The 19,500-nt window shown below is 37.0% G+C and overlaps 1 protein-coding gene across 1 annotated transcript in view; it reads left to right on the top strand.

Annotated features, from left to right (window-relative positions):
* Positions 1-19,500, top strand: part of kcnh5b (potassium voltage-gated channel, subfamily H (eag-related), member 5b) — a 48,421-nt gene that overhangs the window by 8,214 nt on the left and 20,707 nt on the right. Inside the window, exons 2-8 of the mRNA XM_082154418.1 lie at positions 2,384-2,720; positions 4,003-4,126; positions 4,898-5,004; positions 5,995-6,123; positions 10,130-10,248; positions 12,409-12,801; positions 17,829-18,258. Of these exons, the coding sequence (XP_082010544.1) occupies positions 2,648-2,720; positions 4,003-4,126; positions 4,898-5,004; positions 5,995-6,123; positions 10,130-10,248; positions 12,409-12,801; positions 17,829-18,258 (1,375 nt within the window). The 5' untranslated portion in view covers positions 2,384-2,647. The remainder of the gene's footprint in view (positions 1-2,383; positions 2,721-4,002; positions 4,127-4,897; positions 5,005-5,994; positions 6,124-10,129; positions 10,249-12,408; positions 12,802-17,828; positions 18,259-19,500) is intronic.

Here is a 19,500-nt window from a genome sequence, read left to right as displayed (position 1 = left end):
TCTTAAAGAAGCAACTATACACAGAGTTTGGCTGATTTTTGTGCTTGCTGTCATCTGTTGCATAAGCCGGTGTACAAATGGGTCTTGACAGCACTGTTTTTAGGAAAGGACAAATGGGAACATTGTCTTATGCCCTGTGACAAGGAGACAATGACCTGAATAGTCAAGGATGGAGGGAACCAAAGGTAAAGTTTTAGTCAATAAATAACCAGTAATTATTGGTCAAATCAGTAATCAGTATCTGTCATTATTAGCAGAACACATTTTACACATGGGGAAAACCAATGGTTTAGTCAATAATTCAATAGGGTCTTACTTTAAAGCTTGTGATTCTATCAAGTACTTGGCCTTATGAAATAGTTATTGTTATTGTTTAACTATAGCATTTATTACAATAAGGATATAATTATATCTATATCTATATATATATAGCTTTTGTAATGATAAATAACAATATACACATTTAGAAACTATAGCAACAACATACCACAGTTGTAATATAAATCTTTAGTGAAAAGAGATTCACTGTAAAAAAAAAAAAAAAAAAAAAAAGTTGCTGCCTTAAAGAGGTCCTATTATTCCCTTTTACAAGTCTTGATTTTGTTTTTGGGGTGTACTATAATGTTTTCATGCTTGATTGCACAGAAAAAGCATTATTTTGCACATATTTTACATTATTTCAGCACCTCTCTCCCCAGTCTGACTCAAACAGGGTTATTTCGATGAAGCCACTCCTTCCATAATACGAAATACTGTGATTGGTTAGCTGGACCAGTGTGTTGTGATTGGCAGCACTTAGGTGTTTGGGAAATGCCCCGCCCTTCCATAACTGCGACTTCTTCTAGTTTGAATATTGAGAATGGCGTCAATTTCAAACCAATTCGCCCGTTTCAGACCCTGACAATGTTGTTAACAAACAAGAGGATCGTGCAGAAAGGATTTCATGCACAGACTTTCTGATTTCACAGGACGTTTCAGAGTGGTATGTTTTTTGTAAACTTGTTTTACAAAAGCGAGAGCTTACAAAAGTAACAGAAAACAAGCTGTTCACCATAAAATGTGCAGCACACAGATAAACATTGGGGCAATAATGTTCAGGAACAGTGGTTAAAATAAGTTTTAACCATTCTAATTTCGTCAGCCTTAGGAAGTTCAAACAAATCTGTTTCGGAAATGTTGTGGGAAAAACAATGTCTATTTGACATAAATCGACCCCTAAACCCTCATTCACTATTTTCTACGTTAGTCCACTAATATAGGCTAGTGTTCACTTGAAGGAGTGAACGAATTCGGACAGCCGTTGAGTGTACGTCGGCTGTACACTCGTTATTGCAGTGCAAAGTGGGATTAAATAAATGCACTCATAACGTCCACTAATGGTTTCGGACACCACTACAACTGGCTTGTCCCTTCAAATAACGCCCTATTTGAGGGTATAGGGGGCGATTTTGAATTCCGCCACTTTCTTCTCTACTGCAGCTCAACCAGGCCTCATCCCCTTTTTTGCGTATTATTTAAATGAGGAACATTGTGACTTCATAAAAAAGTGGGGGGAAATTAGTCTTTTAGTTGTAGTTGTTGAAAAGTGGATTCTGTTAAATAAAATATCTCCCTTTGGAGTGGACTTTGAGCTTTGTTACCTTGCAGATCTTTTTTGTGCTCAAACACCAACAATACACACTAAATAAAGTTGAAACAGTGGAAAAGCATAATTGGAACCCTTTAATTTAAGTACAATCAACTTGGATGTTGAAGTCATTTCAACTAAAATTACATTAAACTGACTTAAAATTAGTTGAATCTTGTATTTTTTTAAAATTGACCATTTCTTCACTTATTTTGATGAGTTAAGCAATGTAAAAATGCATGTTGTCATAACTTAATTTTTTAGGATATAAATTCTACAAGTTAGTCAGAATTTACCACAATAAATACAATAGAATGTGATAGTAAAGGTGGTCATGATTAGTTTGTTGTTGCAGGATGATGTTTTCTCTTCTTTTCATCAGTCTTTTTAGTTTATTGTGCGGCCGTTTTAGATCATGTTTGACTTTCTCAATACGCGTTTTAAATTTTGTCATCAGCGTCGCAATAGGAACGGCTCGCCTTGCTCAAATCTTATCACACTTTTGGAGCGCGCTGGTGAACGCGCCTACGGGGATTCGCGCGCGCCACTCATGCAAAAATAGACAATTGGGTTCAGTCTTATTGCGCAGATAATTGATCCGTTCAGTTAGTACGGGAACTTGGTGCTTATAAAAGCTCCGAACGCACGACGTATATAATCAGTCAATTTTACGGGTATTATAGTATAACGGGGGTAGTATTGGGGCTATAGTATAAAGCTTAAGAGATTTGACAATGCTTTGTTTTTCCTCTGCAGTGGAGCTGTTGGGCACGCGCTCGGCGTTGGAGTTGGAGATCCCCAGCTTCTGCCTGTGCGCTTCGGTGCAGCTGCGCATGCGCGGGGAGCTCCCCGTGCCCACAGACTTGTCGCTTTGAGCCCAGAGCGCGCGCGGTTGGCACACAGAAGCTCCCGGCCAGCCAGCGCGCGACGTTACCATGAGCCTCCCCGCTCCACCGGCAGAGACTCCACGCGCAGAGAGTGCCCACCTGACGAGAGCAGCGCGAGAGCCACAGACGCACGATGCCCGGGGGAAAGAGAGGGCTGGTGGCACCGCAAAACACTTTCCTGGAGAATATCGTCAGACGCTCGAGTGGTGAGGAGCACGCTTGTGGTTTCTGGAATGCATTAGGTCACTTATCGTTACAGTGCCCATGTTACTCTGCATTTACAAACGGAGTAATTAGTAAATCATACTAAAACAGGTAGCCTAATTAATTTGAAGCTGCTTTTTTAAATTGAAGCTGCATTCGTAATTAGTTATTTATATTACATTTAAGATGCTAATCATGGACGCTGTAATGCTAATGTAATGTTTAATGCTTTAACTTCGTATTTTTCTGTCTTTTAGTGGTTTCTCTGAGCTGGGCAGGGTAGGGCCTACATTGTGATATTTTTTTTTAAATGCATAATTTACACAATGACAGGCTATTTGTTTTTGAGTTACAGAGGCGTTTTAGAAGATATTAACTCATCTCATGTATTAGTATTCATGTATTAAGATATCTTACATCTGAAAAAAAAAACAGTCTTCAAATTTACTTTATGTAAATAAAACATTAATTTCTTACCGCGCTGCTGAATTTAATTGTTTACAAACAACATTTATTTCTGTTTATTATATATAAATATGTATGTATATATGTATATATCCTATATATATATATATATATATATATATATATATTCAAATGTATTTCTTATTTTGAGTTAGCTGATTTTTCGTTCTTTTATAAAAAAAAGAGAGCATAGTATTGTCAACATCTTTAGAGAAATATATTAACGACAATATAACGTTAAGCAGCAGCAATTGACTAATACATTGTGTAGTAGGCTACTATACCAATACTTAATTTAATATAATTACGCATTTCTCGCTCAGTTGTTTTCTTCCTCCTTCAGTTGATTAAAAATGAACTCAATAAACAGTAATTTCAGTCCACGTCTCTGCGCCAGCAGCTCATCAGGACTCGCATGAAGTCGGCCTGATTGTTTTGAGAGAACTGTTGCGTTTATGACCACTAGAGGGGGCAACATCTCTAGTTCCTGTCACAATAATGCTGTTTGTGTCTGGTTTGCCGTCTCCATTACAAACAAATCGAATCTGAGAATTATAGTGTATATAAGACATGATCAAATTGAATAGAAGAAAAAAAATGTAGACAAACTCTAAGAGATTTTTAAACATCCCATTCACATTATGTGGTCAGAGAGTCTGCATTTTGTAGTTGTTTTGTTTTATGATGTTTTGAAAGTCTACATTTTCTAGAGATTTCACCAGATGTTACAGTAGGATAAGGGATAGTAATATACTGTGTGTGTCAGGTCACTAATTCCTGCTCTCTCTTTTATTTTTATCATCTTCTCTGAACACTCAGAGACAAGTTTCTTGCTGGGGAACGCTCAGATTGTGGACTGGCCTGTAGTTTACAGTAATGACGGCTTCTGCAAGCTGTCTGGATACCACAGAGCAGAGGTCATGCAGAAAAGCAGCACATGCAGGTGAGGGGATGTACACGTGACCATAGAAATCTGTAGATGTTACACAGTTCATGCTGTATTGAAGATCTCTGGTGTTGCAGTACATTTAAGGGGTCTGTATAACAATTTAAGACTGAAGCTTAAAATGATTTGTTGTGCATCCATGTGCCCATTGTAACAAAACCAAGAAATAATAATGTCATAATCTTGGGGTTGTGCATCACCTTGCCTCTGCCTAAAATGTAATATTATACAGTAAGTGTGTGTGTGTATTAAATATATATATATGAATCAACGTGTTAGGAATTTGGAATTTAAGTAGATGAAAGTATATTTTTGGCCCAGCCATGATCTGGCATTGTAGTGGCATATTGTGGTAAAAAAAATAAAAAATAATTTTAATTTCAGTAAGTGGCTTGAGACACAGATATACTGCCTTCCACTTAGAGCATATTTTTCTGCCATGCTCACAAGACAATCTTTTTATTTTATTTTATTAATAAGCTTTTATCTGTGACTGCAAGAGAAACAAACAGGTTAAGATGCCATAATTGGTCCCACTTTGCATAATGGGTGAGGTGCACACACATTTCAGAAAATCTCTGTAATCTCTTAATCTTTGTTAGAACATATGACCATGAGCCACTCATGTGGGAAAATCTGAATCCTGAACATCATCTGAGCATTTTACTTCCATGAATCTTTAGACCGGGATTTATGTAGATTCTAATCAATTCAGGGAGGGATAATTACTTAAAAACTATGCACTTTGTGAATAATCTCTCTCTGTAGTTTTATGTATGGGGAGCTGACAGACAAGAAGACTATAGAAAAGGTGAAACAAGCCTTTGATAACTATGAGTCCAACTGTGTTGAAGTGCTGCTGTACAGAAAGAACAGTAAGTGTGGCTTCAAACATATAGCCTACAGATACTAACATCTTTTAAGTTTCTTATAATGTCTAGTAGAGGTGTTGTAAACAGTAAATAATCATGTTGACTAAAAGAGCTACTAGATATTAAACATTTCCATGTACACTACTGGTCAAGGAATAATTATAGTGTTTTTGTTTTGTTTTTGTCTTTAGTCTCTTGTTGCCCACCAAGGCTGCATTTATTTTAGCAAAATACAGTAAAGATATTAATACTGTAAAAGATTACAATTTAAAAAAATTCTATTGCAATATATTTTAAAATGTAATTTATTTTCAGAAATCATTTTAATATGCTGATTTGGTTCACAACAATTAGTAACTGTTTTTGCTGCTTAAAATCTTGTTGTGGAAACTGTGATACTTTTTCAGGATTCTTTGATGCATACAATCATTGAATGTCTTTTAGAAATAGTAGAAATCTTTCTGTCACTTTTGATACATTTAATGCATTCTTGTTGAGTAAAAGTATTAATTATTTTATTTTTTTTTATCTAAAATACCCTAACATTTTGAATGGTTGTGTATAACAGTTTCCACACAAATCAAAACTGTTTTCAACATTAATAATAATAAGAACTGTTTCTTGAGCACTAAAATATCATATAAGAATGATTTCTGATATAAACTGAAGACTGGAGTAATGAGGCTGAAAATACAGCTTTGACATTTTTCCTAAGAAAAAAACATTGGGGGGGAAAATAATCCAGTGGAATCCAAGCCAAATTTAACGTATGGTATAACATGGATATCATGTGCTTATGAATTTATTGTCATCTATTAAAACACAATATATACTATGGTATATATACTATACTTCTTTACTTGATAAATACAGGAGCATATTTTCATCAACATTGGTTTGAAGACTTAATATGAAAAGGCTCTGAATGAAAGATTTAATGGTCCTGTCAGAAATCATGTGATGATGCTGACTTTGACCTCTGACCTTGTGCAGGAACTCCGGTGTGGTTCTACATGCAGATTGCACCAATCCGAAATGAAAATGACAAAGTGGTTCTGTTCCTGTGTACATTTAAGGACATCACTGTCTTTAAACAGCCTATTGAAGATGAAAGCACCAGAGGTGAGTTCGATATATACACACATTGTACAATTGTACACTTGTAACATCAGTGATGCATTCAAAATATATACTTGTCTGAAAGATGCAGACGCAGACGTGCGCGTTGTGCTTGTTAGACTCGAGTTTGTTCTGACAGATTAACACTTCCTCTAATGTGCTTATGTCATATAAATAAATATGTATTTATTATTGGCAAGCATTGATCGTTTTTTCCTTTGGCACTCAATCTCAAGTGTTATTTTCAAGCGTGTGTGTGTGTGTGTGTGTGTGTGTGTGCGTGTCTGCTGGGGGCTTGTTTATTAAGCTTTAATATGTTATATAGAGTCTGTTTCCAAAACTTCCAATAGTGTGTGTGGGTGAATTTCACAAAACTTGTCCAGCTCAATTTTCAAGAAATTATATTTTTCCTGTACAAAATAGTGAAGCCTGTATTTTTTATTACAGTTATTCTTTACAACAAGACAATTACTGTTACAGAATTGAGAATCACTTTTGAGAATAAAGGGGAATTGTTACAGTAATGAGAATTACTACATGAAAATAATGGTCCTTAGTTTTCTTTATACTAAATGATTTTAGGGTGAAGTGTGACTTGAGCAGGTTTGCATCAGATTCACCAGTGTGTGTGAGATGAATGTTAATCATACAAGAATCAAAGAGAGAGAGAGAGAGATTTGAAACCGCTCCAGACAGTGTTTCAGCAGTTATATTTCATTGAAGGATCATAACAGGAGCGACAGCAAACACATTCTTCCACTTTTACTCTACATAAAAAAACTTTGCTGAGTCATATCTGAGCCACAGAGGACTTATGTTTTGGATGTGTTCATGATATATATCATTCATATAAAGTCATCAAAGAATCCTGGAAAAAAAGTATCATGGTTTGGACTAAAATAATAAGCAGCACAACTGTTTTCAACTTAATAATAATAATAATACATGTTTTGTGAGTATCAAATCAGCATATTAGAATAATTTCTGAAGGATCATGTGACACTGAAGACTGGAGTAATGATGCTGAATTTTCAGCTTTTTCATCACATGAATAAATTACATTGTAAAATACATTAGAATGAAAAGTGACAATATTACTGTATTAATGCAGCCTTGGTGTCTATAAGAGATTTCTTTCAAAAACATAAAAACTGACCCTTCTATATATATAAATATATATATATATATATATATATATATATATATATATATATATATATATATAAATAATTCTCCCCTTTTTGGGAATTAATCAAATCAACAAACTTGTGGGATTGAATTTGTGAACCTTTTTGTACAAAATGTCAGATTCTTGCTCACGATGAAGCAACATGCTCTTTGAAATATTTTTAATTCAGTTCAGTTATGCAGGACCTTTATGATAGCAAAATATTGAATTGAGTTTCATTTGTGCAGATTATTTTAGAAGAGCACTGCACAACTGAACTGGGCCCTATTTTAACGTTCGAAGTGCATTGTCTAAAGCGCACGGCACAAGTGCACTCACAAGTGTCCGAATCCACTTTTGCTAGTTAAATGATGGGAAAAATGGTTGAGGCGCCTGGCATGTCTAAAAGGGTTGTCTCTATTTTTGTAAAGAGTAATGGGTGTGTTTTGGATGTAACGTGCAATAAACCAATCAGAATCTCATCTCCCATTCATTCCCTTTAAAAGCCAGTTGCGCTCGCACCATGGCGGATTCGCTATTTACAAACTGAATGCTTCTCTAACGAGGAAACGGATCTGCTTGTGTACGAGGTTAAAGCACGCAAGCAGACCATCAACGGGACAAGCCGGATTTCACCATATCTTTATGTACACTATAATCTTTTACATTGTAATCCTTTTTTTTTTATATTTGGCATGTTTGTGTTCTGCTGTGTGTGTAATAAGCAGAGTGTACGCGCGTTGTGGACCTGCCTATAGGCGCATATTACTGATGCGCCTTTTAAATAACAAAAAAAATACTGCACCATTGACTTTAGATCAGGTTTCAGTTGGTCAATAGCGAAGTCTATTTCAGTTGCCTCAAATTAGCAACGCGCCAACAATGCGCCAGAACACACCTCGTTTTCAGACCAGCACACCCATGGATGTGCGCAAATGCATTTGCTATTTGCTATTTAAACAAGGTGGTGGAAACAGGTCTTGAAAATTATAACTGCGTTGGGCTGAAACTACATTTACATTTATTCATTTAGCAGACACTTTTATCCAAATCAACTTACAAATGAGAACAACAGAAGCAGTTAAACTAACAATAGGACAACTATATGCAAGTACTATGACCCATCCCAGTTTAATCTAACGCAGTACATGCTTTTTAATTTTTTTTATAAATAGATATAGAATAGGAGAGAAAGTGTTAGTATTAATGGAGCAAGTGCTGCCGAAAAAGAGGTGTCTTCAGCCGTTTCTTGAAGGTGGCTATGGACTCAGTAGCTCTGGTTGGTTAGGCAGATCATTCCACCAGCAGGGAACAGTCAAGGTAAAGGTCCGAGAAAGAGATTTTGTGCCTCTTTGAGATGGCACCACAAGACGATGTTCACTTGCAGAGTGCAAGTTTCTGGATGGCACATAGGTCTGAAGTAATGAGTTTAGGTAAAAGGGAGAGAGCCAATGGTTGTTCTGTAGGCAAACGTCAGTGACTTGAATTTGATGCGAGCGGCAACTGGCAACCAGTGCAATTTACTGAGGAGAGGGCTCATAAAGACCACTCTTGCTGCAGCATTCTGGATCAGTTGCAGAGGTTTGACAGTGCAGGCTGGAAGACCAACCAGGAGAGCATTACAATAGTCCAGTCTGGATAGAACAAGCGCTTGGACAAGGAGTTGTGTAGCATGCTCTTATAGGAAGGGCCTGATCTTCCTAATGTTGTATAAGGCAAATCTGCAGGACCGGGCAGTTCTAGCAATGTGTTCTGTGAAGTTCAATTGATCATCAATCACAACTCCAAGGTTCCTGGCTGACCTTGAAGGAGTTATGGATGACAAACCAAGCTGAGTGGAGAAATTATGGTGTAGTGTTTGGTTGGCTGAGACCACAAGCAGCTCTGTCTTTGCAAGGTTTAGTTGAAGGTGGTGGTCTTTCATTCAGCCAGAAATGTCTGTCAGGTAGGCTGAGATGTGAGCAGCTACTGTTGGATCATCTGGCTGGAATGAGAGGTAGAGTTGTGTGTCATCAGCGTAGCAGTGATAGGAAAAGAAGAGAGGAGGAGGTTTTGAAAAGTATGCGAGAGTCAGAAGAATTGTTCATTTTGTTGTGATAGTAAGTCATTTTAGCAGTAGAGATATTAGCAGAGAAGGAAAAGAGGAGAGATTGATAAAGACCAAGGTCAGTAGGATCTTTTGATTTGCACCACTTCCTCTCTACACCCCTGAGTTTAGAACGATGTTCGCGGAGAACATCACATAACCAGGGGGCAGAGGGTGTAGCGCAGGCTGGCCTGGAGGAAAGGGGGTAGAAGTTGTCCAAGCAGGATGTTCAAGTGGAGAAAAGAGTATCAGTTGCACTGTTAGTATCTAGTGTTGAGAGCTAATCAGGTGGAGGAAGTGTGGATGAGACCAAAGAGGATAGGTGAGAGGGTGAGAGTGAGCGTAGGTTTCGCCGAAAGGTGACCTGTGGAGGAGTGTGTGTTGTGTTCTGAGGCAGGCTGAGGTTGAGAATAAGGAGAAAGTGATCTGAGGTGTGCAGCGGATTGACCAGTGTATGGTCAGTGGAGCAGTAGCGCGTGTAAATAAGGTCCAATTGGTTACCTGATTTGTGAGTAGCCACAGTAGATACTCGTTTGAGATCGAATGAGGCAAGCAGAGTGTGGAAATCAGCAGCCTGAAGTTTTTCTAGGTGGATGTTGAAGTCTCCGAAAAACACTAGCAAAAATCACTGTTGTCGCACCTGGCACCACATTGCGCCATGTGTATGATCCCTTAGTGTGTGTTACTCTGTATGAACACAATGCATGTCTTTTCAGTTCAGTTGTGTAATGCTTTTCATTAAATATGTCTTGTAGGTTGGACCAAGTTTGCACGTTTGACTCGAGCGTTGACAAACAGCAAAAGTACCATTCAGCAACTCACGCCCGTGAGCAGAACCGATGTCACTTCACACAAACAGTCCAGACTCGCAGAGGTGAGCGCGCACACGCACACACACACGCACACACACGCACACGCACACACACACACACACACACACACACACACACACACACACACACACACACACACACACACACACACACACACACACACACACACACACACACACACACACACACACACACACACACACACAGAGGCAGCATTTGCTTACATCCTTGACTGCACAGTACAAGGTTATACAAAACTTCATCTCACGGAGGACAAACTTGTAATAGAATCACACACACACAGGATGCTGCTGTAACGCAATCTCACACGTGTCTGTTGGACAGCAGAAGTCTACAGTTGACTGCCAGAAGCTGCTATTAATAATTAACACTGATGAGGAGTTTGTGTTTGTGTGTGTGTGTGTGTCAAAACCCCGGTTCGCTTTTCTCAAGTTTATGATTTACTGCTCTGTCACTGTTGTGTGATGGTGTTAAAGAGGAGGGAAATGTGTTACTTTTTTGAATGTCAGGAAGGAACAATCTTACTAGATATTTTTTGATGAGGGGGAACATTAAAAGATGGGATAGGTTAGCGAGGGTGGATGCTTTTATCATGGTTTAATGTCTCTGATCCTTGCTGAATGTGTGTTGTTGCAGTGTTCGCAAGGCAGCATTACACTGGTTAAGGTTTGTTCTTATTCATTAACTCTTAAGTATTAAACTTCTGCAATTCATTCAGCCTGAACCTCTTAAAGGAATATTCTGGGTTCAGTATAAGTTAAACTCAATCAACAGTATTTTGACAATGTTGACACAAAAATTTATTTAGACTTTTTCTTAAAAAAATATGGGTTACAGTGAGGCACTATAATGGAAGTGAATGGGGCCAATCTGTAAATGTTAAAATACAGTTAAAAAGTAAAATTACATGTTACTATTATTTTAGCGCTACCTATACTTTTATCAAATTAAAATGCCTAAAACCTTAAACAACTGTCAAAATTATGAGTACACATTTACAGCTCAAATAATACATAAGTTTTAGCAGAACAATTAATGTAAATGCTATTAAAAAATTATGTGCTGCACATTTCTGTTTTTAAATCCCAAAAATGGACCCCTTTCTCGTCCCTTTTGCAGTAGGTGCCTCAAAGTGACCTTGATATTTGCCCAGTTTAAAAAAAAGTTAAATAAGGGACTAGTCAGTTTTGCCACAAATGTGGTTGATTGAACCTTATTGTATTTAACCTTTGATTCGCATTGAATTCTTTATTACTTTTTTTGGTATAAACATTATACTTTGTAAACATATTTTTTCTTTCTTAAACTTAAGTTTAAAAGTCTCCTCATGACTTACACTGACAGAATTCTTAGCATTCAAAATGTGCCACCATTTTTGCATTTGAATTCTGATTGCTCTTCTTTTCTTGCATAGCTTACAATCAACAATTTAAAAATAGCGCCGATTGATATATGATCTGAAACAATCTTTCTCCCTCCGTCATCTTCTTTTCTTTATTGTCTCTTTGAGAGGAACTTCTGTTAAATCTCTGAGTAAACTTCATGTTCTGTTAATACAAAGATGCATAATATACAGAAAACAGCGTATTGTCCAGGGAAGAGCAGAAATTAGTCAGAGCTAGAATTAATATTGGAACAAACACTTTCCTGAGGGCCCTCTTTATTTCATTGCATTTTCACTCTCTCTTATGTCCCTAAAGAAAATCTGCTTATTAGGGATGTCAAAAATACAGTGTAAAAATGATTTGTAAAGTTGTGAATAAACAGTATTTTCTTGTAGAACATACTACAATGATAATTATTTGAGTATTTCTACTTATTAACATTCACATTTAATTCAATATGTTACTTGCAATGCCACGTTTTGTTGTAATTACTTGTGAACTTTACTAGCAATTTCTGAGTGAAAATTAAAAAAGTAGAAAAATTGTTTCAAATCCTGCACCAATTTTCTTTCAGGGCTGAAAGGAATTATTGTAAAATATGTATAAACGATATAAAATTATTGTAAAGCTATATATATAAAAATAACTTGATTACACAGTTTCCAATACTAAAATTTAAAACAAATGCCACTGGCTTCGGTATTTAACTTCTGCAATTTTGCCATTTTTCTTTTCCTCTGTGTCTCAGATCCTTCAATTCCTTTATCTTTTGTTTGTCTCGTTCATCTTTCTCAGGTGCTTCAACTGGGTTCTGACATCCTTCCGCAGTATAAACAGGAAGCCCCTAAGACCCCGCCTCACATCATCTTACACTACTGCACCTTTAAGACCACATGGGACTGGGTCATCCTCATCTTGACCTTCTACACTGCCATCATGGTTCCTTATAACGTCTCCTTCAAGACCAAACAGAATAACGTCACCTGGCTGGTTCTGGACAGCGTTGTGGACGTCATCTTCCTCGTGGACATCGTGCTCAACTTCCACACCACGTTTGTCGGGCCTGGAGGGGAGGTGATCTCGGATCCGAAGCTGATCAGGATGAATTACCTGAAGACCTGGTTCGTCATAGACCTGCTGTCCTGTCTGCCCTACGACATCATCAATGCTTTTGAAAACGTGGATGAGGTGAGAAACCGTATAACCGTCGCTTTGCTCCTGGTTAGGACTTGTATATGTTTGAAACTTTATTGTTATAAGATAAGCTGTGGTTGGCTTTTTCAAATAAAACTCCTCAAAGATGAAAGATTAAACAATTATTTCCTATGTCAGGACTTCTCACAGGTTCTCTTCTGAGAATAGTGCTTTAGGGTTCTTGTTCAAATTCATTTAAACTTTTGAAGAGCTTGATAGTTTTGGGACAGAAAAACAAAAAAGCTGAACTGGTAACAAATATTTTTCCTTTTGAGAAAATGTAGGAGTTTTGCCAGAAGGAAAACCTCAGGTAGTGGCACATAGACATACTTTTTATTGACGGCATAAAGTCTGTTTTGCAGCTTATTTAATTAAACACTATCATTCGCGTGGATTTAAGGTGTATGTGCTATTAAGCAATTTTACAATGTGATGTGACGTGTTGCCAAGAATGGTGTCTCATACTCTGAATTTGTGCTCTGCATTTCACCCATACAAGTGCACACACGCATCAGTGAGTGAGTTTTAAACACGCATACCATGAACACACACCCGGAGCAGTGGGCAGCCATTTTTGCTGCGGCGCCCGGGGAGCGATTGGGGGTTAGCTGCCTTGCTCGCTCTTCATTCACTGAGACTCGAATCCATGACCTTCGGGTTACAAGCGACTCTCTAACCATTAGACCACAACCGCCCCCATAAGGGTAACACTTTAGAATAATGGTCCGTCATTAACTAACTATGCAGGAAGTAATGCAGGACAAATGAGTATTACTACATTAACACTTCAGCTACTAATAAAAACTAAAATGGGAACAAGCTTAACTAATCATTAAGTAATATCAAATTTAGGACTGAGACAGGTAATCAATAATTACTGAATGAGATTATTAAGAACAATTAACTATGACAAATTCTAAAGAATTACCAATTAATTACTAATCACAACATTAACGTGTGTCTGAAAGAATTGAGCAATTTGTCTTTTTTACTCATTTGACCTGCATTACTTACCTATTAATGATGGATCATTTTTCTAAAGTGTTACTAAATTAAGTTCTGACAAATTAGTTTTTCCCCAGAAGCTCTCATTTTATCAACTCTGTACCCAGAAACCGTACTGCACTTCCACTTGCCAAAACAAAGAATGTGTAGGATCTTCTCAATTTTCTGAGCATTATGCCTAATGATGGGACTTTGTGCAGTCTGTGTGTGTGCCTACCTTCTAGACGGTATTTATTAATACACAGTCTGTACATACTAATATATTAGGGCTGTAACAATATCTAGCAATACACAAATGCAACAATATGTATCGTGGATAGTGACAATATGTATTGTGTATAGTTCACCCAAAATGAAAATTTCTGTGTGAGAAAAAAATTCAAGTTTACAGAGTTTTAGTGTCAGTTCTACATTAAAGTACTATATATAATGTATAATAATGCAATGGGGGAATATTTGTGGGTCCTGATAATGCCAAATGTATTATGTTACCAGTAAAAACATTGTTTTAAATATATCTAGTCAGTGACAGAGTGTAAGTCAGTGTAAAATAATTCAGTTTTTTTCAGCTTCAGAATCATGAATATTTTAAATCTGGTGTTACTATTGTCCTGTGAATTGGGTTACCAGTCCAAGCCTATTCATTTCCACCCAAAATGTAATACCAAATTTTGCATTTTAATCAACAGCACATTTTCTGTAATGTATAACATTTTACCATATGTCTTGGAGTATCGCAATAATATCTCAACAGTTAATAATCTGTCATGAAATTCGTTCATGATAGTTCCCAGTGCATTAACTAATGTTAAAACATACAACTTTTATTTTTAAAAATATATTAGTAAATGTTGAAATTAACATTATCTAAGACTAATAAATGCTGTAGGTTTATTGTTCATTGTAAGTTCAAGTTAACTTATTAACTAATGTCAACCTTATTGTTAAGTGTTACCGTATTTTCTTGTTTCATGCGTAAATCTAACAATATTTAGTGAGGTTAATGCTTAAAACAAGACAAAAAAGTTTTTTTTTTTCACCACCAGTCCTCAATTAACTATTTTAAAATAATGCATGCTGTGGCATTATCTACCATCATGCACTATACATAAGTGTTAATGGCCCTTGAAAGTTGGTGTGTGCTCTTACCAGCCCACAACCCACTGTATACATAATGCAAGTTTAATGTACAAGTTTTACCTAAGAGAGCTGTTCACTGTTCCAGAAACCTTCTGAGGAAGCCTTTATATCATATATATATTACTATATACACATAATATCACTATAGTCTGGACCCTATAATCTACTGTTCCTGTGGAGTCCTCTGCACCTCTGCACCTGTAGAATTAGTAGAAATGTCCTGCCCCAGTTAAATTGGACAAGCCCAGAAGCATCTACTGTATATATCTATCAAACACACATACAGTAATTGAATTCTGTAAAAAAATTGACACTTTGGAGTGTTTTATTTTTCTTCCTCAAGTCCACTTAATCAAGGTTTCTTGTGGCAAAATTTTTTTTACGTAATTTTTGTAATTAACCCCCTTATGCATCTAGTCCACTGTAGTGAATACATCTTTAAAACCATTTTTAACCAGCAAGGGTGTAATTATCACCATGGGTGATTGATTATATTGACCCATTACCATAGTTCTGTATGACTGCCCTGTTTATTTGTCATTGCATTTTTCATTTATTTCAACAAATTCGATATGGCTTAAGAAAGTACTGTTGATTCCAATAAAGAACCTTTATTTTAAGAATATAATGTGTATCTGAATGAGGGTTTAAAATCCCTTACTGTTGCATAGTGCATCTTGACTAGTTCAGGTCCACTCTTCACCATTTGCCTTGATAACAGAACTCAATTCTGTGTCTGAATTGAACACAGCATTGCGTGTTGTCTCTGATAAATAGCTCTGATAAACACCTCAAAGAAAATAGTTATTCCAGGACAAGCTTTCAGTTAAATCCCATCGCGCAACATCTCCATGTTATATTTCAGGTGGATTTCTTATCACATGAAAGAGAATTTAAGATTTAAGATTTTGCTGTAAGCATTATGTAATGCTCTGTTATTCTCATAAAGTTTATTCTCAGGCAGGCCAGCATCAGAGAAATAAACATGAGCAGCATACATGACTTCAGGCTTCAGTATCTCCGTTATTCATATCCATTTATGTGAAATCTGCATTTTTTGTGATAACAAATGTTTATAGTTTCAGTGTCACTTTGCTAGTATTTGTCATTCCCTGTAATTAAAGTTTTTCTTACTTTCATGAATCTTATTTATTTTTTACAGTTGACTTTTGAAATAGGATTGGGGTTTCATAACCGCTTTGTTGTAGGCTATATCTTTACATATTTTGGTTTAGCTTTACAGTTTCGGTCTGAGTATAACAAGCTACATTGTTGGTCATGTCTGCAGACAGAGTTGCTTGAATCTTTTACTGCATGTCTGTAACTGAATTTGCACTTTAAAAGAAGGGATGTGCTTCAGATGGTCACACCAGGCCAGGCTGGACTGAACTGCAATGTTTTTACGCAGGACTAAAGTGCTGCCTGACATCAAATTTTCAGAGGCCTTTTAATGTTGGACGATCATGTGTGAGAACAGAGCGTTCTCCTTGCAAAGTGATTCTGATGTCCAGCCACTTTCCCACCTTTTTCTGTCGTCTTGTCTCAGCTCTCCTGCTCCAAATTTAGAACAAACTGTTTGCACAATTATATTTTGTGCAATTTGGACTGTAAAGAGTGTGTTCAGTGAACTGAAAAATTTGAAAAGCACTCGTTGTTTCAGAATGTAGCGTCTAATTAACAATGCTGTGTGCCAAATAGTGTAAAATAACTCAGTGGTCGTTTAAGAGGCTTTGTAATAAATGACAATAAAGGAATGATTTAACCAGATAGACTGAACGTCAAATAGATTTTCCGTTTGTGTGCTGCATGTCATTATGTAGTGTAGATGATTGTTTAATTATGGGTTCATAAAGAGGAACTCTGTATATAAAAAAGACATCAGCAGATTTATATATATTGTATATATATACACACAAGTACTGTGCAAAAGTCTTAGGCATGGTACTATTTTCACCAAAAAAAAAGGGGGTTAAGCCAGTTATTTATATAATTTGCTGTAGTGTGTCAGTAGGAAATATCCGGTTAAATTTCCTTTAGCCATCAATTATAATAATCCAGTGAGATTTTTATATAAACAAGGAGTCTGACAGCAGCTGGTATGCTCCACACGGAGATCTGATATTTCTGATAGGTTTCCTCGAGCGTCTTAGAGTTGTTGCCGCAGTTCTTCTGGATTTAGTCTCTCTCTTCATGTTTCTTCATGTAATCCCAGATGGACTCGATGATGGTGAAATCAGATCTCCGTGTGGAGCAGACCGACTGTTGTCAGACTCCTTGTGCATACAAAAATCACACTAGATAACAATTCATGTAAAACATTAATTTGTATCTTTTGTACATTTTTCAACCCAATATTAAAGCAGTTCTAGTTGTACAAATCTGAAGAGAAACATTTTCAATGTAGCATTTACATATGACAAATATGCAGTAAAATATATGTAAAATACAGTACCAATACCAATTTTTTTAAATATATTATATTAAATTATAATATGTTATGTTATATTATGTTATGTTATGTTTAACAGTTTATTTTGAAAGTCCACTTTAGACATTCTACTAACTATAACTGTAACTATGCAACTACATGTCAATCAGTCATTAGAGTATTAGTAGATCGTCTACTTAATACAGTGGTGCAGCTACAGTATAAGTAGGCTACTGACTATAAGAAACTTGTAAGAAACTTAAAACTTGTACTTTGCAAGTACGTCAACTTATTCTACTAACCCTAACCGTAACATAACAGTCTACTAATACTCTGAGAGTTAGTTGACATGGTTGCAAAGTTAGTTGAATGTCTAAAGTGGACTATTGAAATAAAGTGTTACAATATTATTATAAACTATCTTTTTTTTCTCTTTTTTTTTTTCCAGGGCATCAGCAGCTTGTTCAGTTCTCTGAAGGTAGTTCGACTGCTTCGATTGGGTCGTGTTGCGCGTAAACTGGACCACTATCTGGAGTATGGCGCAGCTGTGCTAGTTTTACTGGTCTGTGTGTTTGGATTGGTGGCCCACTGGCTTGCCTGCATATGGTACAGCATTGGAGATTATGAGGTCATTGACGAACAAACCAACACCATTAAGACTGACAGCTGGCTCTACCAATTAGCCATCAACATTGGATCCCCGTACCGGTACAATGCCAGTGGGACTGGCCAATGGGAGGGCGGTCCTGGGAAAGACTCTCTGTATATAACATCACTATATTTCACAATGACCAGCCTGACCACCATTGGCTTTGGAAACATTGCGCCAGCTACAGACGGAGAGAAGATCTTCTCTGTGGCCATGATGATGGTCGGATGTGAGTGATTTTCTTCTTTAACATCATCTTTTTCACAACAAAATGAGCAGGTGAGATAGATTGTCATTTTCACCTGATAAATCAGATCACCCGAAGTAAATATTAATATTAGGTCAAACTGGGTCTCTTTTCTTGTTTCTTTTCTCTTTTTCTGTTTATTCTCTCCTCTGTCAGAGTTAATCTGACTAATCTCATCTGGCCCCTCTATCTTCCAGACAGCAGTGCTTTGCTTCTAGTGCATTTCCTTCAGAAATAACTCAGAGACAGTAATACAGAGAGATGGGTGGAGAGAAGCACATATAACTGGCCAGAATGAAGGAATGAAGCCAGTCGTTGTTAATGTCCTCCAGATCTGTGTGTGCAGTGAGGAGTCACTCTGGAGACTATACAGATATACAGTAATAATTATCAGCATGTTTGAGTGCTGAACTGCACAACACACATATTGAAACCCTGCTCACTGACCCCGCATGCACTGACTCTTGGGGCATCATGCAACTGTGTTTTCTGTAGGCTTTTTAAATTTACAGTTTGTTTTAGCGTGCAAGAAAACCTAGGTTCAAATTGCAAAAACACACACACCCGTAATCACCCGACACGAAGCGAGTGGTTGCCTCTGCGGAGTGCATTCGAGTCGCACTCATACATAAGGGATAAACCATGGCTAGCTGTGCATTAAACAGTTTAAATGCCCTCCGCGAGCATTCAAATCGTTTAATGCCCAGCTAGACATTGATTATCCCGCTCACACCATGGTCATTCGCCAGCATTGACAACTTAAAGATGTTATTGATGTTTGCGGTGCAGTATTTGACCGGAAGGGTTTAAATCAGACAAAGAGATAAAGTAGTACGTAAGATTACATTTATTTGAATGAATGAATTAAAGCATTTATTTGAATTAATTATTGAGAGAGAGAGAGATAAAGAGAGAGAGAAATGCATGTGTAAATTACCTGCATCTGTTCAGCATTTCTCTCTATTAACAATGAAGCTGTGAGTTTAATTGTTTCAAAACAGCGATGTAACCCCCTAGTTTCTAAGAAATATAATGCAGCGATTCAGTTACGAAGTCATTGTAATGTCGCAGGGCAGCGTTGATAAGTTTCTGTGTTCCTGAATGTGTCTGTGTGCGCAGCGCGACCTCAGATCTCTATGTGCGAGTGACGTGTGTGTGGTTCAATGAAAACAGCGCATTAATATAGAACGGTGATTAAACTGACTTGGAACTACCTGTGCATTA

This window comes from Leuciscus leuciscus (assembly GCF_965113295.1).
Source record: "Leuciscus leuciscus genome assembly, chromosome: 22".
NCBI lineage: Eukaryota > Metazoa > Chordata > Actinopteri > Cypriniformes > Leuciscidae > Leuciscus > Leuciscus leuciscus.
This window is presented reverse-complemented; position numbering and strand designations above follow the sequence as displayed.